The sequence below is a fragment of the Carcharhinus amblyrhynchos genome, chromosome 12 (genome assembly GCF_965287045.1).
Source record: "Carcharhinus amblyrhynchos chromosome 12, sCarAmb.v2.hapA, whole genome shotgun sequence".
Lineage (NCBI taxonomy): Eukaryota > Metazoa > Chordata > Chondrichthyes > Carcharhiniformes > Carcharhinidae > Carcharhinus > Carcharhinus amblyrhynchos.
In genome coordinates this window covers 43038807-43060472 of record NC_137335.1, presented here as the reverse complement: position 1 = coordinate 43060472, position 21666 = coordinate 43038807, and the positions used below count along the sequence as shown (strand labels likewise).

At 42.9% G+C, this 21666-nt stretch overlaps 1 protein-coding gene across 2 annotated transcripts in view; it reads right to left on the bottom strand.

Moving 5' to 3' along the window:
- LOC145350944 (proteasome activator complex subunit 4-like) overlaps positions 1-21666 on the bottom strand; it is a 156884-nt gene that overhangs the window by 12425 nt on the left and 122793 nt on the right. For both annotated transcript variants that reach the window (XM_080200453.1, XM_080200454.1), the window contains one exon: positions 8553-8708. In XM_080200453.1, the coding sequence (XP_080056579.1) occupies positions 8553-8708 (156 nt within the window). The remainder of the gene's footprint in view (positions 1-8552; positions 8709-21666) is intronic.

The following is a 21666-nucleotide window of genomic DNA, read 5'->3' as shown; positions in this document are numbered from 1 at the left end:
TTATACTGAGTATTCATCAACTTAATCTGTAAACTGTTCTCAACTGCATTTGCATTCAATCTTGCAGATTAGAATTTAAATTCATGAACACAATATTCTGATGCCCTGTAAGGCACTGAATGATGCTGCACATGTCATGCTAATTAAATAGAGTTACTGCAGTACAATGGACTCATGGGTTCCAATGTACGACATTCAAATTAAAACAACTTCTTTAAAAATGAAGAAGTGTAAAATTATAACAAGTCATTGCAAGTAACTAGCAAACCTCAGTTACATTTAGCAACAAATGTATTTTGCAATCAGTCCAGAGTCAAGGCTGTTGTCATGCAATATTTATATCTTATGGTGTTCGTTTCTACCCCACTATCCCCAAGTTATATAATAATTAACTGAATTAAACTGACATTTTCTAAACAGGTTACAGAAACTGTTATAATATCAGCCTAACTACTTAAAATATTAGGCTTCAATCTGTTATTTTGTTCTTCCAAATGGAAGTTTCTGTCCTATAATTAAGTGGCAAGACCATGTTTACAATATTCTAATTTTATACAGCACTCCTTCAGTATTTAATTGATATACTGAGTGGAACTCTCAAAATAATGCACACAAAAATAGAAGGCACCCCAAGAACACAAACCTAGTTGAATCGCTAATTTGCTTTTGACTAAAGAGAGGCAATTGGGGGTGAGAAGTTGGGAAAGTCTTAAAATGGTGAGACATGCAACCAAATTATTTTTCTTGAAACAAGACTGTCAATTTAATAGCAACAAGACAAAAAATTAACAAAGCTAGAGATTAGAAGTACTCTATCGGTAAATCAGATAAGTACTAGATAAATTTCTTTGAGAATGAAGATTTTACCAATTAAAGTACAGATAAAAATGATCAAGTAGTTTTACATAATTCCAGTATTGTGGAAGTACATGGTTCATGAAATGATATTTATGCAATATACGTACAAGGCTGAATAATTTAGTTATGCTCAAAGGTCAACAAGCTGAAGTGCTTCTCTGTCCATACTGACCTACTGAGTATTTCAGATTTCCTACCTCTTGCTTTTGAGCAATAATATTTTTAGTCTGAAACACTTCATTGCATAGCCCAACATTTCAGCACCCCTTAAAACTGCTCAATATTTCAGGATCATACCAGAAAGCAAAGGTAACGTTGATTTCTTTTCTCTGCAGCAGGAAGTTGTTCTTATATCTTCTCTTTTGCCTCCTCTGCCCTCACATCCAACAGTAAGTGAGGAGCTCATGAACATCCTGTCATCAAGATCGAGACCATGTGATCAGTTGCTTCTGCCGTATCCCTCCCTTCCTCTCATTCAACAGGCCAAATTTCCTCTAAAGCACCAACACCCCCAAGGCCCTGCACGTGAACTCATGTTTTTCTCCAGTTTCTCTTTTATCTCACCTCGTGCCCTCTTCTGCTTCCTCGATCCTATTCCCACTAACTTGCTGGCACCCAAATTCCCCTCAGAGCCCCCAGAGTAGATATCATTAACAATGCGCATTCTTCAAGTGTTGTCCCTTTCTCCTTTAACTTTGCTGTCATCACCTTAACCATTGAACCCAATGTCCAGGCAAACCACTTCACCATCTTCAAAAGGCTTTGAGTGTACTATTGCCTCCAAAATCTGTCTTTCTCCTGGAATTCCAACTTGAATCCCTCCAGTCAGATTTCTGCCAATGCCAGAATGTTTCTTTTCCCCAAAGTCACAATGATATCCTACATGATTGTGACAAAGGTAAAGTGTTCCTCAATCTCCTCTATTAATCTGCCATCATTGACACAGTTGGTCATACTGCACTCCTCCAACACCTCTTCATCATTATCTAACTGATGGGACTGCTCTCGCCCGATTATGTTATCCATCTAATTGTAACCAGAGGCTTTTTTTCATTTGTTCAAGGCATGAGGATGTTGCTAGCTACACCAGCACTTATTATCCATCCTGAATTACCCTTGAGAAGGTGGTGGTGAGTCATCTTTGTGGCCGGATGGTAATGGCAATGTCAACAGTAACAAAAGAATCAAGCATACTGGAAATTTTAGCCAAGTTGCATCAGAGAAGACTGCAGCAAGTGACCTGGCCCTGCCTGTGTTGACCAAATAAGGATGGTCATTTGGACTGATGCTATACATCGCAGAGTCACTGTTACCATATATGGTGAAGCTATGTAATTTACATGCAGCTTGATATAAACATTGGGAATTGTTTAAAGTAACTCCACTGGCTATAATTAAACATTGTGACCATTTTCCAGTGGTATCATTGGCTGGGTGCCAGAAAACCTTCTGGAATAACGCACAAAGTTTAGGATATAAGATGTACTTTGAGTTTTTGTTCTCAGCAGAAACTCAAGAATCACAATAGTAACGTACGGCTTTAAGATCATCTTCAGAAGACAAAGGAACTATGAGGAAGATGCATGCCCAAGGTAAACCTGGCCAATTCGTTCAAGCAGGTAATATTTGTTTTCAGTCAAAAGTTAAAGTTAAATGAGTTAAAATTAGATTTAAAGTTAAACTAGAGTGAAAACAGTTAAAGCTAAATGAGCTAAAAAGGTTGAAGTTAAATGAATTAAAGTGAGTGAGTTAAAGTGTTGCAACTAATGTAGATTTATGCTGAGTATTGGTACCTAAAGCATTAATTAAAGAGAAAGGTTTTATTTAAGTAAAATCTGAGTTGACCTTCTGTTCTTCTGTTGTGTCAGTACAAAGGGAAAATATCTGGAAATAAGTTTTAAGTATTCTAATCAGATAATACCTTCTTGAATTGTGACAGATCTTATGGTGTAGGTAGCACCATGAGGGAGTTCCGGGATTTTGACCCAACTACTGTGAAGGAACAGTCATCTAGTTCCAAGTCAGGATGGTGTGTGGTTTAGAAGAGAACTTGCGGGTGATGGTGTTGCCATGCATTTTACTACCCTTGTCCTTCTACATGGTAGAGATTGGAGGTTTGGAAAGAAACCTTGGTGAGTTGCTGCAGCATCTTGTAGATGGTACACACTGCCACTGGGCATCAGTGGTGGGGAACGTTGATATTCGAGGAGGTGTTAGATGGATGTTAATCAAGTGGACTGCTTTTTCCTGCATGGTGTCAAGCTTTTCAAGTATTCTTGGAGCTGCACTTATCCAGACCAGTGGACAGTATTTCACCACATTCCTGATTTATGCCTTGCAGATGGTGAACAGGCTTTGGGAGTCAAGAGGTGAGTTACCTGCTGCAGAATTACCAGCCTCCAACCTGTTCTTGTACTCTCAGTATTTATGTGGCTGATTCAGTTCAGTTTCTCGTCAATGGTAACCTCCAAGGTGTTGACAGTGCAGGAGTCAGCGATAGTAACGCCACTGAATCTCAAGAGGAGACGGTTGAATTCTCTCTTGTTGGAGGCAGTCATCATCTTACTTGTGTGCCACAAATGGAATGAAGACAAGTCATTGAGGAGGCAGCTGAAGATGACTGGGCCCAAGACACAATCCCAAGAATCATTTGGACCTAAGGCTACTGAAGGATGTAATAATGGGCCTTTAATTGTGTAGCTAAAAGCTGTTACCAGCAAAGAATATAGTCAGCTAAAGAGTTTATATTTTTCAAGAGAATCCTGTTCAACAAACAATGAAATGAACCAAAAACCTCTTGTGCCAATCGTCAGGTTTCAGACTATATTTCAAGTACAATTTTCCTTTAATATTTCAGGCTATATATATTTACCGAGTTCCTAAATGTTTAAATATATTTCTGTACTCAAGGATATCACACACATTAAACTTATTGTCTGATATCTTAATTCCGTTGCAATTCCAGGAAGTGTTTGTCATTACAGTGGCATATTCTTAGTGTGAAAGAGTACATTCTTTAATCCAGCTGTAATTTAGGATTAAGAAGCTTTGGGACAACTGGCAAAAACGACAAATGAATTAATAAATTGCAAGCCTCCCCAACAGTGATATGGGAAATTTACATGCTCAAGTTACATAAGAACATAAGAAATAGGAGCAGGAGTAGGCCAACTAGCCCTTCGAGCCTGCCCCGCCATTCAATAAGATCATGGCTGATCTGTCGTGGCTCAGTTCCACATTCCCGCCCTCTCCCCAGAACCCTTAATCCCCTCTCTCATCAAAAACCCATCAACCTGCGTCTTAAAAATATTTAGCGAGGCAGCCTCCACCACTTCAACGGGCAGAGAATTCCAGAGATTCACCACCCTTTGAGTGAAGAAGTTTCTCCTCAACTCTGTTCTAAACCGCCCCCCCTTTATCTTGAGGCTATGCCCCCTAGTCCTACTATCCTTTCTGAGCGGGAAGAGTCTCTCCACCTCTATCCTATCCATCCCATTCATCATCTTATATGTCTCAATGAGATCTCCCCTCAATCTTCTAAACTCTAACGAGTACAAGCCTAATCTATTCAGCCTCTCCTCATAGCTCAACCCCCTCAACTCTGGCATCAGCCTAGTAAACCTCCTCTGCACTCCCTCCAAGGCCAAAATATCCTTGCGTAAGTACGGCGACCAAAACTGCACACAGTACTCCAGCTGCGGCCTCACCAATGCCCTACACAGCCGCAGCAAGACCTCCCTACTTTTATATTCAATCCCCCTTGCTATGAAGGCCAGCATCCCATTCGCCTTCCTGACCACCTGCTGCACCTGCAAGCTGGGTTTTTGCGACTCATGCACAAGGACCCCGAGGTCCCTCTGTACTGTCGCCTGCTGCAGTTTTTCTCCACATAAGTAATAATCCTTCCTACCAAAGTGGACCACCTCGCACTTGCCAACATTAAATTCCATTTGCCAGTTCCTGGCCCATTCGCCCAGCCTATCTAGATCCTTCTGTAGACTCTCCCCACCCTCCGCACAATTTGCCTTTCCACCAATTTTGGTGTCATCAGCAAATTTCGACACCCTACACTCGGTTCCCTCCTCCAGATCATCTATATAAATGGTAAATAGCTGAGGCCCCAGCACCGACCCCTGGGGCACTCCACTAGTCACCAACCGCCAATCCGAATAGCACCCATTGACCCCCACTCTCTGCCTCCTATTTGACAACCAGTCCTCTATCCACGCTAACACCCTACCCCCAACTCCATGCCCCCTTACCTTCTGCAATAACCTCTTGTGAGGTACCTTGTCAAACGCCTTCTGAAAATCAAGACAGACCACATCCACCGGCTCTCCTCTATCCACCGCCCTAGACACATCCTCATAGAACTCCAGTAAATTTGTCAGACACGACTTCCCTTTAACGAAACCGTGCTGCGTCTGCTCTATCAAGCAGTTCCCCTCAAGATGCCTCGCTATTTCCTCCTTGATGACGGATTCTAACATTTTACCTACAACAGACGTTAAACTAACCGGCCTATAATTCCCCGCCTTTTGCCTGGCACCCTTCTTAAACAACGGCGTAACATTAGCCGTTTTCCAATCTTCCGGCACTTCCCTGGAATCCAGCGACGTCTGGAAAATAACCACCAAGGCATCCACTATCACCTCCGCCATTTCTTTCAGGACCCTCGGATGCATTCCATCCGGTCCTGGGGACTTGTCCACAATCAGCCCCTCCAGTCTGCCGAGCACCACCTCGCTAGTAACAGTAATGTCATCGAGACCCTCCAGTCCTACCAGCTTTCCATCTCTAACATCCGGCAAATTATTCACGTCCTCCTCCGTGAAGACCGAAACAAAAAAGTTATTCAAGACCTCAGCCATATCCCCATCCCCTACCACTAAGTCCCCCTTCTCATCCTCTAAGGGACCAACGTTCACCCTAGCTAGCCTCTTCCTTTTTATATATTTGTAAAAACTCTTGCTATCCTTTTTTATATTAAGCGCTAGCCCAGCTTCATAGTTTCTCCTACCCTTCTTTATCAACTTCTTTGTCAATCTTTGTTGACATTTAAACCTCTCCCAATCCTCTTCTCGCCCACTACTCTTAGCTACTCTAAACGCCTCCGCTTTTAATTTAACACTTTCCTTCACCTCCTTCGTTATCCACGGCTTATTACCTCTCCTCCTACTGTCCTTTTTGACCATTGGAATAAATTTCTGCTGAGCACCAAGAAAGATCTCCTTAAAGATCCTCCACTGCTCCTCAGCAGACCTACCTTCCAATGCGCTCCCCCAGTCCACATTTGCCAATTCTTCTCTCATCCTACCGTACTCCCCTCTGTTCAAACAAAGGACGCGTGTCTGGGAACCCACTTTCTCCTCCTCCATCTGCACCAGAAACTCCACCATACAATGATCACTCTCCCTAAGAGGATCCTTCACCACAAGTTCCCTAATTCTACCCGCCTCATTACATAGCACCAGATCCAAGATAGCTCGCTCCCTCGTCGGCTCCAACACACACTGTTCCAGGAAACTATCCCGGCAGCATTCCAAGAACTCCTCCTCGAGCCCACCGCGTCCAACATGGGTCGACCAATCAATATGCAGATTGAAATCCCCCATAATTATGGCCGTCCCATTCCTGCACGCCGCACTTACTTGCGCGTTAACAGCCCGCCCCACCTCCAGATCATTATTGGGGGGCCTATAGACGACACCCACCAGCGTCTTCCTCCTTTTGCTGTTCCTAATCTCTACCCACAACGATTCCACGTTCTGCTCCTTGGCTCCAATATCATCCCTTGCTACCACCCTGATGCTATCCTTAATCAGCAGAGCTACGCACCCCCTTTTCCCTCCCGCCTATCCTTCCTAAACACTTGATACCCCTGGACATTCAGCTCCCAGTCCCTGTCACCTTGCAGCCACGTCTCTGTAATGGCCACCAGATCATATCCATTTGTGTCGATCTGCGCCACCAACTCATCCACTTTATTCCTAATGCTTCGCGCATTCAGATGAAGCACCTTCATCCCAGCCTTCACCTGGACCTTATTTGCTGGAACGCCACCAACCATACTCACGCCCCTTACTCCCTCTATTATTGGGACATCCTTATTTGCTGGAACGCCACCAACCATACTCACGCCACTTACTCCCTCTATTATTGGGACATCCTCGACCTCTATCCTTACCTGTACCGTCTCCTTAACTTTAGACCCCGTAATGTCACCTACCCTCACACCCTCCCCCCCCCCCCAATTAGTTTAAAGCCCTGTCTACAGTCCTCTTTACACGATTAGCCAGCACTCTGATCCCAGCACGGTTCAGACCAACCCCATCCCACCTGAACAGGTCCCACCTACCCCAATACTGGTGCCAATGCCCCATAAATTCAAACCCATTCCTCCCACACCAATCCCTGAGCCACCCATTCACTTCCTTAATCCTATCAACCCTACGCCCGTCTGCACTCGGTTCAGGCAGTAGCCCAGAGATGACCACCTTGTCGGTTCTACTTTTTAATTCCATTCCCAGCTTTTCATACTTCCTCCCCAGATCCTCAGTCTGCATTTTGCCTACGTCGTCGGCACCCACATGAACCACTAAGACCGGATTCTCACTCTCCCACTCCAGGTTCCTCTGCAGCCCAGATGCGGCATCCCGGACCCGAGCACCAGGCAGACAACACACCCTTCTGTGCACTTTGTCGTTGTGACAAAGGACAGTGTCAATACCCTTCACCCCACTATCCCCAATTACAACTACGTTCCTTTTCCCCTTCTCTTTGCCTATGGCCCGCTGCATCACTGTACCGTGTGCAGTCTGCTCACCGACCTCACTTCCCACGTTCTCGTCCAGACTGGAAGCAAGAACCTCAAACCTGTTATGCAACTTGAGAGGCTGAGGCCTCCTCTCCCCACCCTCCTTCCTCCTCTCAGCAGACCCCTCTTGTTCCTGACCCTTAGAGTTAGCCAGTCTAGGGGGGGTGGATGTTACTTGCACCCCATTGACAATGGCACCCTTTCTCCCCTTGAGTGTCAGTGTCTGAAGCGCAGAGGCCGGCTCATCTACCTTGAGCTGGAGCTCCTCCAGCAACCTGCACTTACTGCAGACATGATCACTGGGAAGGACCCTGGGGTCCACCAGTTCCCACATCATACAGAAACCACACATCACATGCCCCTCCATTATTCACTGCAGTAATTTTGAAAATTTCCACACGAACTCACCTGGCCCTTTTTCTCTCAAGCCCTTTTGATATTAAGCCCTAATTGCTCACTCTACTTCCCTCTCACTCCGCTGCCCGCTCAGACGCTGCCCACTGTCTACACCAGGCCTCCTTTTAAACCTGGCACTGATTTAAAGCTGGCTGGCCCACAACTCCTTCTAACCACTCCCTCAGAATTCTTAAAGCAGTAAATACAATAAATAAATGCTTTAAACAGTTCTACAAAGAACAAAGTGCTTTAAACTTATTTAAACAGGTTTTCAAGTTCTGGGAGCCAGGCTTGAATCATCTGATTTATAGATGAGTGCTATCAATTAAACTAAGCTGACATGCAAACATAATTTTTGCACATAAACAATTAACAACACAATACATTTTATAATTGGGGTGAATACAAGAACTAAAATACTGTTTTTGTTGGTTGGATTAATATTTACCACTATTTTTCTCCGTAATGTGATTACTCTTACCTCCAACTGCTCATCTTCCAAGAGCTTTATGACTAGCCATCTTACATCTCGGACTGCCTGTTCATTGTCCAAAAAAACAAATAGGTTGTAGAACACCATGGTTTGAAGATAGGTTAGAACAGTGTATTTTGCATGCCATGAACTACTCTCTGAGGTCTGTGAAAATAAAAACAAACAATTCAAATCATACATTGCTAATGGAGGGAAATAAAATGAGTCAAGTCTTGAAGACCGTGTCGAACTTCAAGAAAAGTTTTTATTCTACATGCATTAGGGAGAGATGCACTCCGGCCTGAAATCTCAGATTGCCTGTGAGTCCTCTCTGACCCTGGTAGATTGTAAAAAGTCTCACTACACCAGGTTAAAGTCCAACAGATTTATTTGGTTGCACAAGCCAATGGCTTTCGGAGCGCTGCCTCTTTATCAAGTGATGAAGCTTGTGTCTTGTGCTACCAAATAAAGCTGTTGGACTTTAACCTGGTGTTGAGAGACTTCTTACTATGCTTATCCTAGTCCAACGCTAGCATCTCCACATCCTGGTGGATTGGTACAGGTTATTATACTTTTTCGAGTCACAAAGGTTTACATTAGTATATGAATTCCTCAAATTGGATACAAAATAGTTCTTCTAATCTTGTTATGCAGACTGCATTGTTCAGTACAATTTCATCAGTGCTCTGGATAGTTCCGTTTACCGATTATAACGTCAAAGCGTTATTTGCCCAACCGATTTACAATGATGTGTTAAGCATTCCACCCCTCTGCTACATGATCATGTTTTACAGAAGACTATACCCTCCTTAAACTACATGGAGTCTGGTTGTCTTAATGCCAGTTCTCCCATTGTCATGATAATTCGGAATAATCTCCTGCACATTAGAAGTTGATAGCATGCGTTAATCATTATCTGTTGGCATTAACCCTTTCCTTCCCTCTGATGGATCCTGTTCTCTCGGCTTGCTCTATGTAGCCCTCATGCATTACACTGAAATTAAAAGATGAATGGACATATAAATTAAAATATAAAAGACACAATCCCTGATATTGCCCAACAACAACAGATATCATAAATTTCTGCAAATAGGCAGCCAAAGTTCAATAATAAATAAATTCTGACCACAATAGTTGTCAAAAGGCCTACAATCTGATCATTTACACAGTTAATTCCACAGCAATCCAAAAGGTACTGTCCACACAGGTCATAACTTTACAGTTATCATATACAGTTGTGAATGGCAGTGCGCAACTAACTAAATAGGAGGAGATTCCATGAGCATCTTCAGCGATGGACTCAGAACAATTCTGAATTCCATTTGAACATAGGGCACCCAACTTCTAACTGCAGCCTAACTAATGCTGTTTTTATGGCTTTGCTCTGTCCATAATATCCAAGATTCTTTTTACTTTTACAATAACCATTTAACTAAATTTATTTAACTTTTAAAGATTGGTGTTCTTGAACTCTTAAATCTTTACTCTTCAACCTTTGAGAGTATGCAATGAATTGAACATCTCCGCTCCTTCACTTCAACCTTTCACTCATTACAATTTATTGCAGAGAAATGAGCAGTACAAATTAATGGGTACAATTTTACAATGCCAAGATAGCAAAACATTCAGAGGATAGACAGAAACAGCAACAGTGATAATCAAATATTTGATTATAACACTCCAAGGTGCAATGAGGGAATGATGCAAAAACAGAAGCCATTTATAAGAACAAAAGAAATAGGAACAGGAGTAGGCCACACAATGTCTTAAGCCTGCTGAGCCATTCAATATCATGACTGATCTTTGACTTCAACTTTGCCTTCCTGACTGACTCCCATTTTCCTTATTCCGCTCGACTCCAAGCATCAATCTCAACTTTGAACAAACTCAACAACTGGGCATCCACACCTTCTGGGATAGCAAATTAATGAAGAAATTTTCTCCTCATCTCAATCTTAAAAATTGTCTTGTTTTTATTAAGACAATTCTTATTCTGAGACTGTTTCATTGAGGTCTTGACATGAGCCAAGCAAGTAGCCTATTAGCATCTACCCTTGAGGTGGAGATGCCAGCATGGGACTGGGGTAAGCATAGTAAGAAATCTCACAACACCAGGTTAAAGTCCAACAGGTTTATTTGGTAGCACAAGCCACTAGCTTTCAGAGTGCTGCTCCTTTATCAAGTGACTGGGAGTTCTGTTCATAAACAGGGTATATAAAGATATAAATTCAATTTACAAAATAATGGTTGGAATTACAGATAATCAAGTCTTAAAGGTACAAACAACATGAGTGGAGAGACAGTTAAGCACACATTAAAGAGGTGTGTACCGTCTGCAGCCAGGACAATTAGTGAGATTTTGCAAGCCCAGGCAAGTTGTGGGGGTTTCAGATAGTGTGACATAAGCCCAAGATCCCGGCTGAGGCCATCCTCATGTGTGTGGATCTTGGCTTTCAGTTTCTGCTCAGCGATTCTGCATTGTGTCATGAAGGCTGCCTTGGAGAACGTTTACTTGAAGATCAGAGGCTGAATGCCTGTGATTGCTGAAGTGTTCCCCAACAAGAAGAGGGCGGTCCTGCTTGGTGATTGTCAAGCGGTGTTCATTCATCTGTTGGCATTGTGTCTGCATGGTTTCCCCAATGTACCAAACCTCGGGACATCCTTTCCTACAACGTATCAGGTAGACAACGTTGGCCGAGTTGCAAGAGTATGTACCCTATACCTGGTGGATGGTGTTCTCACATGAGATGATGGCATCCGTGTCGATGATCTGCCATGTCTTGCAGAAGTTGCTGTGACAGGGTTGTGTGGTGTCGTGGTCACTGTTCTCCTGAAGGCTGGGTAGTTTGCTGCGGACAATGGTCTGTTTGAGGTTATGTGGTTGTCTGAAGGCAAGAAGTGGGGGGTGTGGGACGGCCTTAGCGAGATGTTCATCTTCATTGATGATATGTTGAAGACTCCGGAGAAGATGTCATAGCTTCTATGCTGCGGAGAAGTACTGGACGACAAAAGATACTCTGTCCGCCATGTCCCATGTTTGTCTTCTGAGAAGGTCACTGTGGTTTTTCGATGTGGCGCATCAGAACTGTCGATCGATGAGTCGAGCACCATATCCCGTTCTTATGAGGGCATCTTTCAGCATTTGCAGGTGTCTGTTGCAATCCTGCTCATCTGAGCAGATCCTGTGAATACGGAGGGCTTGTCCATGGGGGTTGGCTTCTTTAACGTGTTTAGGGTGGAAGCTGGAGAAGTGAAGCATCGTGGGCTTATCCGTGGGCTTGCAGTACAATGAAGGTAACTGTCCTTGATGGAGATGCAAGAATGCAACTGATTCCAGAGAGTAGTCCATGGTGAGTCTAATGGTGGGATGAAACTTGTTGATGTCGTCTTATAGTTGTTTCAGTGACTGTTCACCATGAGTCCAAAGGAAGAAAACGTCATCGATGTATCTAGCATATAGCATCAGTTGAAGGTCCTGTGCAGTGAAGAGTTCTTGTTCGAACCTGTGCTTGAAGATGTTGGCATATTGAGATGCAAATTTAGTCCCCATGGCTGTTCCATGTACCTGGATGAAGAACTAGTTGTTGAAGGTGAAGACATTGTGGTGGAGGATGATCCGGACCTTCAGAGCACCCTCTATGCTCTCGTCCCACATACTCTCAGCGTTGGAGATTTCTACGGCCTCCCGAAGATACACAAGGCCAACACACTTGGCCGTCCCATCATATCAGGCAATGGGACCCTGTGCAAGAACCTCTCTGGCTACGTCGAAAGCATCCTGAAATCCATTGTACAAAGAGCGCCCAGCTTCTGTCGTGACACTAAAGGAGGAAGTGGTCCAGCGAGGGAACCGCGGTGTATTAAGGAAGTTGAATCTCTGGTGAAGAGGAAGAAGGAGGCTTATGTAAAGATGAGACGTAAAGGCTCAGTTAGGGCACTGGAGAGTTATAAATTAGCCAGAAAGGAGCTAAACAGAGTTAAGAAGAGCTAGAAGAGGGCATGAGAAGACTTTGGCAGATAGGGTCAAGGAAAATCCTAAAGCTTTCTACAGGTGCGTCAACAATAAAAGATCGGTTAGGGCAAGCTTAGGGCCAGTCAGAGACAGCAGTGGGAAGTTGCGCGTGGAGCCTGAAGAGATAGTAGAGGCACTGAATGAGTATTTTTCGTCAGTATTCACACAGGAAAAGGTCAGCATTGTCGAGGAGAATACTGCAATACCAGGTAGTAGACTAGACGGGATTGAGGTACATAAGGAGGGGGTGTTAGCAATTCTTCAGAGTATGAAAATAGATAAGTCCCCTGGGCCGGATGGGATTTACCCTAGGATTCTCTGGGAGGCTAGGGAGGAGATTGCAGAGCCTTTGGCTTTGATCTTCATGTTGTCATTGGCTACAGGTGTAGTGCCGGAAGACTGGAGGATAGCAAATGTTGTCCCCTTGTTCAAGAAGGGGAGTAGAGACCGTCCTGGGAATTATAGACCGGTGAGCCTTACTTCTATTGTGGGCGAAGTTTTGGAAAGAATTATAAGGGATAGGATTTATAATCATCTAGAGAGAAATAAATTGATTAGGGATAGTCAACACGGTTTTGTGAAGGGTAGGTCGTGCCTCACAAACCTTATCGAGTTTTTTGAAAAGGTGACCAAAGAGGTGGATAAGAGTAAGGCAGTTGACGTGGTGTATATGGATTTTAGCAAAGCGTTTGATAAAGTTCCCCATGGTAGGCTACTGCAGAAAATGCAGATGCATGGGATTGAGGGTGATTTAGCTGTTTGGATCAGGAATTGGCTAGCTGATAGAAGACAGAGGGTGGTGGTTGATGGGAAATATTCAACCTGGAGTTCAGTTACAAGTGGTGTACCTCAAGGATCTGTTTTGGGGCCACTGCTGATTGTCATTTTTATAAATAACCTAGATGAGAGTATAGAAGGATGGGTTAGTAAATTTGCTGACGACACCAAAGTCAGAGGAGTTGTAGACAGTGAGGATGTATGTTACAATTTGCAGAGGGACATAGATAAGCTGCAGAGCTGGGCCAAGAGGTGGCAAATGGAGTTTAATACGGAAAAGTGAGAGGTGATTCACTTTGGTAAGAGTAACAGGAGTACAGAATATAGGGCTAATGGAAGGACTCTTAGTAGTGTTGACGAGCAGAGAGATCTCGGGGTACATGTGCATAGCTCCCTGAAAGTTGGCACCCAGGTTGATAAGGTTGTTAAGAAGGCGTATGGTGTGTTAGCTTTTATTGGTAGAGGGATTGAATTTTGGAGCCATGAGGTCATGTTACAACTGTACAAAACTCTGGTGTGGCCGCACTTGGAGTATTGCGTAGAGTTCTGGTCGCCGCATTATAAGCAAGATGGGAAGGCATTGGAAAGGGTGCCGAGGAGGTTCACCAGGATGTTGCCAGGTGTGGTGGGAAGGTCTTATGAGGAAAGGCTGAGGGACTTGAGGTTATTTTCATTAGAGAGAAGATGATTACGAGGTGACCTAATTGAGGCATACAAGATGATCAAAGGATTGGATAGGGTGGACAGTGAGAGTCTTTTTCCTCGGATGGTGATGGCTAACATGAGGGGACATAGCTTTAAATTAAGGGGTGGTAGTTATAGGACGGATGTCAGAGGTAGGTTCTTTACTCAGAGGGTAGTAAGGGAGTGGAATGCCCTGCCTGGAACAGTTGTGGACTCGCCAACTTTAAGGGCGTTCAAATGGTCAGTGGATAGGCATACGGATAACATTGGAAGAGTTTAGGTTACAGGGTCATTAGATTGGTTCCACTGGTCGGCGCAACATCGAGGGCTGAAGGGCCTGTACTGTGCTGTAATGTTCTATGTCCTAAAGACTTCCTACAGAAACTCAGCACACACGGAGCAGTTGAACCGGGACCTCGTCACAACAGATGTCTCAGCATGCTACACCAGCATCCCCCATGACGATGACATTGCTGCAACTGCCTCAGTTCTCAACACTGAGGACTGCCAATCTCCAGATGCAATTTTACAACTCATCCGCTTCATCCTGGGCCATAAATGTCTTCACCTTCAACAACCAGTTCTTCATCCAGATACACGGAAGAGCCACGGTGACCAAACTTGCACCTCAAAATGCCACCATCTTCATGCAAAAGTTCGAACAAGACCTCCTCACCATACAGGACCTTCAACCGATGTTATACACTAGATACATCAATGACATTTTCTTCCTTTGGACTCATGGTGAACAACGACTGAAACAACTATATGATGGCATCAACAAGTTCCATCCCATTATCAGACTCACCATGGACTACTCTCTGGAATCAGTTGCATTCTTGAACACATGCATATCCATCAAGTACGGTCACCTCAGCACTTCATTGTAACGCAAGCCCATGGATAACCTCATGATGCTCCACTTCTCCTGCTTCCACCCTAAACACATTAAAGAAGCCAACCCCTACAGACAAACCCTCCGCATACACAGGATCTGCTCAGATGAGGAGGATTGCAACAGACACCTCCAGACGCCGAAAGATGCCCTCAAAGGAGCAGGATATGGCGCTCGACTCATCGATCGACAGCTCCAACATACCATAGCAAAAAAACTGCATTGACCTCCTCAGAAGACAAACAAGGGACACAGAGGACAGAGAACTTCCCTGGAGCAGAGAAGCTACGACATCTTCTCCGGAGTCTTCAACATGTCATTGATGATGATGAACATCTTGCCAAGGCCCTCCCCACACCCTCACTTCTCGCCTTCAAACAACCGCACAACCTCAAGAGACAACAGTTTGCAGCAAACTACCCAGTCTTCAGGAGAACAGTGACCACGGCACAACCCTGCCACAGCAACCTCTGCAAGACATGGCGGATCATCGACACAGATGCCATCCTCTCATGTGAAATCATTATCCACCAGGTACACGGTACATATTCTTGAAACTCAGCCAATGTTGTCTACCTGATACACTGCAGGAAAGGATGTCCCGAGGCATGATCCACTGGGGAGACCTTGCAGATGCCAAGACAATGGATGAACAAACACCGCTCGACAATCACCAGGCAGAAGTGTTCTCTTCTTGTTGGGGAACACTTCAGCAATCACAGGCATTCAGCCTCTGATCTTCAGGTCAGCTTTCTCCAAGGTGGCCTTCATGACACATGACAACGCAGAATCGCTGAGCAGAAACTGACAGCCAAGTTCCACACACGAGGACGGCCTCAACTGGGATCTTGGGTTCATATCACACTATCTGTAACTCCCACAACTTGCCTGGGCTTGCAAAATCTCACCAACTCTCCTGGTTGGAGACAACATACGTCTCTTTAAACCCTCTCTCCGTTCATGTTGTTTATACCTTTAAGACTTGATTACCTGTAAAGACCCACATTCCAACAATTATTTTGTAAATTGAGTTTGTGTCTTTATATGCCCTGTTTATGAACAGAACTCCCACTCACCTGATGAAGGGACAGTGCTCCAAAAGCTTGTGGCACCAAATAAACCTGTTGGACTTTAACTTGGTGTTGAGACTACTTACTGAGCATCTACTCTGTCTAGTCCACGTAAGATCTTATATGCTTCTACAAGATGACCTCCCAATCTTCTAAATTCAATAAAGTATAGGCTCATTCTACTCAATCTCTCATCTTAGGAAAACTCTCATGTCAGGAATCAAATGGAAGGATCCATCACTGTGCTGCTTCCAAGACAATTGCCTTAGATAATAAAACAAAAAGTTGTACAACGTATCTCAGCAGTGATCTCACCAGCTGCAATAAGACTTCCTTATTCTTGTGCACCACCCATCTTGCACAAAAGCCCAAAATATCATTTGTTTTCCTAATTGCATGCTGTCCCTGTAGTTAGCTTTCTGTCTTTCTTGTACAAGGACACAAATGTCTTTGAACATCAACCATTAAAAGTTTCTTAATGTTTAAAAAAATTCCCTTTTCTATTTCCCCACATTATATTCCACTTGTCAACTCATTAACCATTCCAATTCCCTCTGCAGTCTCTTTATGTCCTCCTCAAAGTTTACTGTCCCCCATCCGACCTTGTATCCTCAGCAAATTTGGATAATATAATACTTCATCCATGTCATTATATTGTATTATGAATTGTTGAAATACCAGCACAGATCCCTTTGGCACCCTTCAACTTGAAAATGTCATTTATCGTAACACCCTGCTTTGTTTGTTAACTAATCCTCAATCTATATGAATATATTATCCCTTTACCTTGCATAACTTTAAATGTGGCACCTTATCAACGATGTTGTGGAATTTCAAATATACTGCATGCACTGTTTCCACTTATCTGTCCTGCTCGTTGCATCCTCAAAAAGACTTAATTTATGAACCAGGTTTTTCTTTTATAAAGGCAGTGTTAAGAAATAAGGTGATAACCGTTACTACTGTAAATACATTAGATACAATCAAATGGTGCAGGACCAAGGAAGAAATGAATCAAATTAGAGAAAAATAAGAATCACGAGAATGGGCTACTTTATTTATCCCAAAGATAAATTCTGATAGCAAGACTGTAAATAAAGGAGGAGGAAGAGCTTCTACAATACATCCACAATTGTTTTAGAGATTATTAAGTTTTTAGTTCAATGGGGAAGACAGTACTGGATCTAATTGAAAGGTAAGTAAAGCGAGGACGCCACAGGGTAAGTAAATTCAATATAAACGTTGAGAGTGAACATAAAGGGGTTTGACTGGAAGACGGTAGCTTCAATAATATTAAAAACAAGGCTAGATAAAAGATTAAAAACTGATATGACATGAACAACCATTGAAAAATTTGCAGTCACAAGATATTTGCTATCTAGAGCAACAAAAGTCAATGTGTAGCGTCCATTTTCACAGTGCTACAAGTACCGTATTTCTCCCTAAACGGTGTTGCAGCACATGCATGTTTCTGGTGCTGGCTATGCCAGACATCATTTTGTTGAGGGTATCAATATGCACAGTAATGTCTGCTAGAGGTATGCCGGGTTGACAGATCCTGACATCAATCAGTATGTAATGTTTATCTGACACCACTGCTGTCAATTTGGAGCTCAACCCTCCAGCAAATGTCTGGTCTTAATTTAGCACAGCTGAACACTTGTTCAGCAGCAATAAGGGCACTCTGTGGCCAGCACTAAAGAGATAATCAATTACTTGCGGGTTAGTTGCTAATTGATTTCTTTGGTCTTTTGACTAAGAACAAGTGTTGGATCAACTCCAAGAGACAGGATTTTGCAGAGAGCTAATGGCTCTTGCTGCAACTGCAGAAATATTTGGTGGTTTCCAAATTTTAAACAGTGTTCTTTAAGTTGTTTATGCTTACAAGAACTGGTGTAGCATGTGAAGTACTTGAGAATCATAGGATGGCTACAGCACAGAAGGCCATTCAGCCTATCATGTCTGTGCCAGCTCTCTGCAAGAGCAACTCACTTGGTCCCATTTTCTTGGCTTTACCCTGTAGCCTGGAAAATTCTCTTTTCATACAATTAACAAATTCTCTTTTAAAAGTCACAATTGAATCTGCCTCCTTCACATTCTTAGGCTGTGCATTCAGATGCTAATCACTCGCTGTGTAAAAAAGATTCTCACGTTGTCATTGCGTCTTCTGACGATCATGTGAAATCAATGTCTTCTGTCTTCAATCCTTTTTAAAATTACCTATTGAAATCCTTGCCAATTGCTCTGGTACTATGACCAATATTGTGCTTGGTGAGATACTAATATGCTTGAGTAGAAACTTGTAGTGGGAAGGAGTGACACAAACACTTGGCTACAATATACACTGACAGCATTTAAAGCAGAAACTCTATCCAGATTTCACACAACTAGATATTCTGCTTTCTGCTTTGTAAAAGTCAAATTGTATCTAACAAATAGTTATTTGAGAAAAGACAGTATAAAGGAAGTACAGTGTGTGTTTTGAGTATGGTTTTTCAAAAGGGATCAGGTAAAGAACCAAATTAGAGGGCTGTTAATAAAAGTATGGTCTATAGTAAGATAAAACATGGCAATAAAGATGGGAATTTAATTGTCAATGGGAATTATAACAAAATGTCTCCAAAGATTGGAATCTTACCAAGCACAAAGGAGAATGGTTGTGGTTATTGGAGTTCAATCGTCTCAGCTCTGGACCATCATTGCAGGAATTCCTCAGTATAGTGTCCTAGGCCCAACTATTTTCAGTTGCTTCATCAACAATCCTCCTTCAATTATAAGATCAGAAGTGTGGATGTTCTCTGATAATAATGGCACAATGTTTAGCACCATTCGCAAATTGTCGGATACTGAAGGTGTCCATGTTAATATGCAATAAGAACTGGACAATATTCAGACTTGGCCTGATAAGCGGCAAGTAACATTTGTACTACACCCTTGGAACACCTAGATAACAACAACATCTATGCCAGATTCCTATTCATAGACTACAGCTCAGTCTTCAACACCATTATTCCTACAAAACTCATCTCTAAACTTCATGATCTGGGGCTGAGCTCCTCCCTCTGCAACTGGATCCTAGACTTCCTAATCCACAGACCGCAGTCAGTAATGATGGGCAACAACACCTCCTCCACAATCATCCTCAACATTAGTGTTCCGCAAGGCTGTCTTCTCAGTCCCTTACGATACCCCTTATACAGCTCTGACTGCATGGCCAAATTCCTCTAATTCAATTTTCAAGTTTGCTGATGACACCACTGTTCCACTGTGGGTCAGATTGCAAACAATGACAAGGCACAGTATAGGAAAGAGATAAAGAATCTGGTGAACTGGTGCAATGACAATAATCCCTCCCTCAATGTCAACAAAATGAAACAGCTAGTCATCAACTACAGGAAGTGTAATGGAGAGCACGTCCCTGTCTACATTAATGGGAACGAAGTAGATATGGTCAAGAGCTTCAAGTTTTTAGGTGCCCAAATCACCAACAACCTGTCCTGGTCTCTCCGTGTGGATGCTACAGTTAAGAAAGCCCAACAATGCCTCTACTTTCTCAGGAGACCAAGGAAATTTGGCATGTCCATGACAATTCTCACCAAAGTTTACAGATGCACTATAGAAAGCATTCTTTCTGGTTGTATCACAGGTTGGTATGGCTCCTGCTCTGTCCAAGACAGCAATAAACTATAAAAGAGTCAGGAATGAAACCCAGTCCTTCACTTAAACCAGCTTCTCATCCACTGACACTATTTACACTTCCTGTTGCCTTCAAAAAGCAGCTGGCATAATCAAGGACTCCACACATCCCGGATCAACTCTCTTCCATCTTCTTTCATCTGGAAAGAGATCCAAAAGTCTGAGGACATGTACGAACTTCTTCTTTGCCGTCCTCAGGCCTTTGAATGGACCTACCTCGCATTAAGCTGATCTTTCTCTACGCCCAAGCTATGACTGTAACATTACATTCTGCACTCTTTCCTTCCCTATGTACAATGTGTTTTGTCTGTTCAGCATGCAAGAAACAATACTATTCACTGTATACTAATATATGTGAGAATAATGAATCAAATCAACTATACAAGTGCCAGAAAATGACCATTTCCAAAGAGACCATCTAAGCATTTCTCCTTGAAATTCAATGATATTACCATTACCGAATTCCCCTCTATTGACATCCAGAGGGCTACCATGGACCAGAAACTGAACCAGCCATATAAATACAGTGGACTGCAAGAACAGCTCAAGAGGCTGGGAATTATATGGTAAGTAACGCACCTCTTGAGTCCCAAAGACTGTCCACCATCTACAAGGAACAAGTCAGGATTGTGATGGAAAACTCTGCATTTGTCTGGCTGAGTGCAGCTCCAACAACATTCAAGAAGCTTGGCACCACTGGATAGGAAGCTGGTTAGGTGGATTGGCCATGCTAAATTTTCCCTCAGTATACCCGGATAGGTGCCAGAATATGGTGACTAGGGATTTCCACAGTAACTTCAATGCAATGTAAATGCAAGCCTACTTGTGACACTAATAAAAAAAAACTATCCATGCAGGACAAAGCAGCCTGCTTGATTGACACCCCTTCCACCACCTTACATATTCACTCCCTTCATCACTGATGCAGTGGGAGCAGCGTGTACCTTCTACAAGATGCACCTTCCAAACTCACAACCTTTACTATCCAGAGGACAAAGCAGCACCTGCTAGTTCCAAGCCACACATTATCCTGATTTGGAACTATTTTGCTACTCCTTCACAATAGCTGAATCAAAATCCTCCCTAGAAGCACAATGGGTATACCTACAACACATGGATTGCAGCAGTTGAGAAGGGGACTCACCACTCATTTCTCAAGAGTAATTTGGGGTGGGCAATAAATGCTGGTCGAACCAATGACACCCACATGTCATAAAGAAATACATTCTTAAAAACATTATGGGACAAATTGCAAGAGTTGTGATTACTGCAGAGATATGAACAATGATGCCTCCCCAAGTTAGTGTTAAGACTATTGCGTCATACAAGATCCTAACCCTAACAATAAAACAGATTTAAAAATGCTGAGGGAGAAGAAGAATACATTACTAAGAAACACGTTAAACATACAATTTGTTTGCAATGACCACAGGCCTAACTCAAATCTCTTAAGTCATTGTTGTTCTTTGTGCCAGTATTAAAGTTTGGTTTTTATCCACACAGTATTGAAAATTGATTGATTTACAGTGTTGGAAAATAGCACCACGCTTTTGACCAACACACTCATTTATAAGCCAACAAGACTCTACTGCTTAAGACAAGGATAGATGGTTTTGTTCCAAGTCACACACCAACCTGTCAGAAAACATGTTGTTATTCCTACAGCTTTATTGGACTGCCACAGCTGATAGCAGTGTGCCTGATTGTTCACCACGAGAAGGTGGCTCAGCATCAACTTCAAGTGCAGCTAGGCAAGGAATGTTGGCCTTGCCAGTGAAATTCACATCCCAAGAAATAATTAACTTGATTCACGAGTTATCAGAAGCCAGTTTCATCTGAAGAATGTCCTTTGCATATTGGCATTTAACTTAATTTGTTAGATTTTTTTCTTGACAGAACGGAAGTTTTGCCCTAAATAGCTAGGCTTCTTATGGTCGTTGTCTGTTACTAAAATCTCTCATGTTAAAAACAGATGAAAATATGCAATTT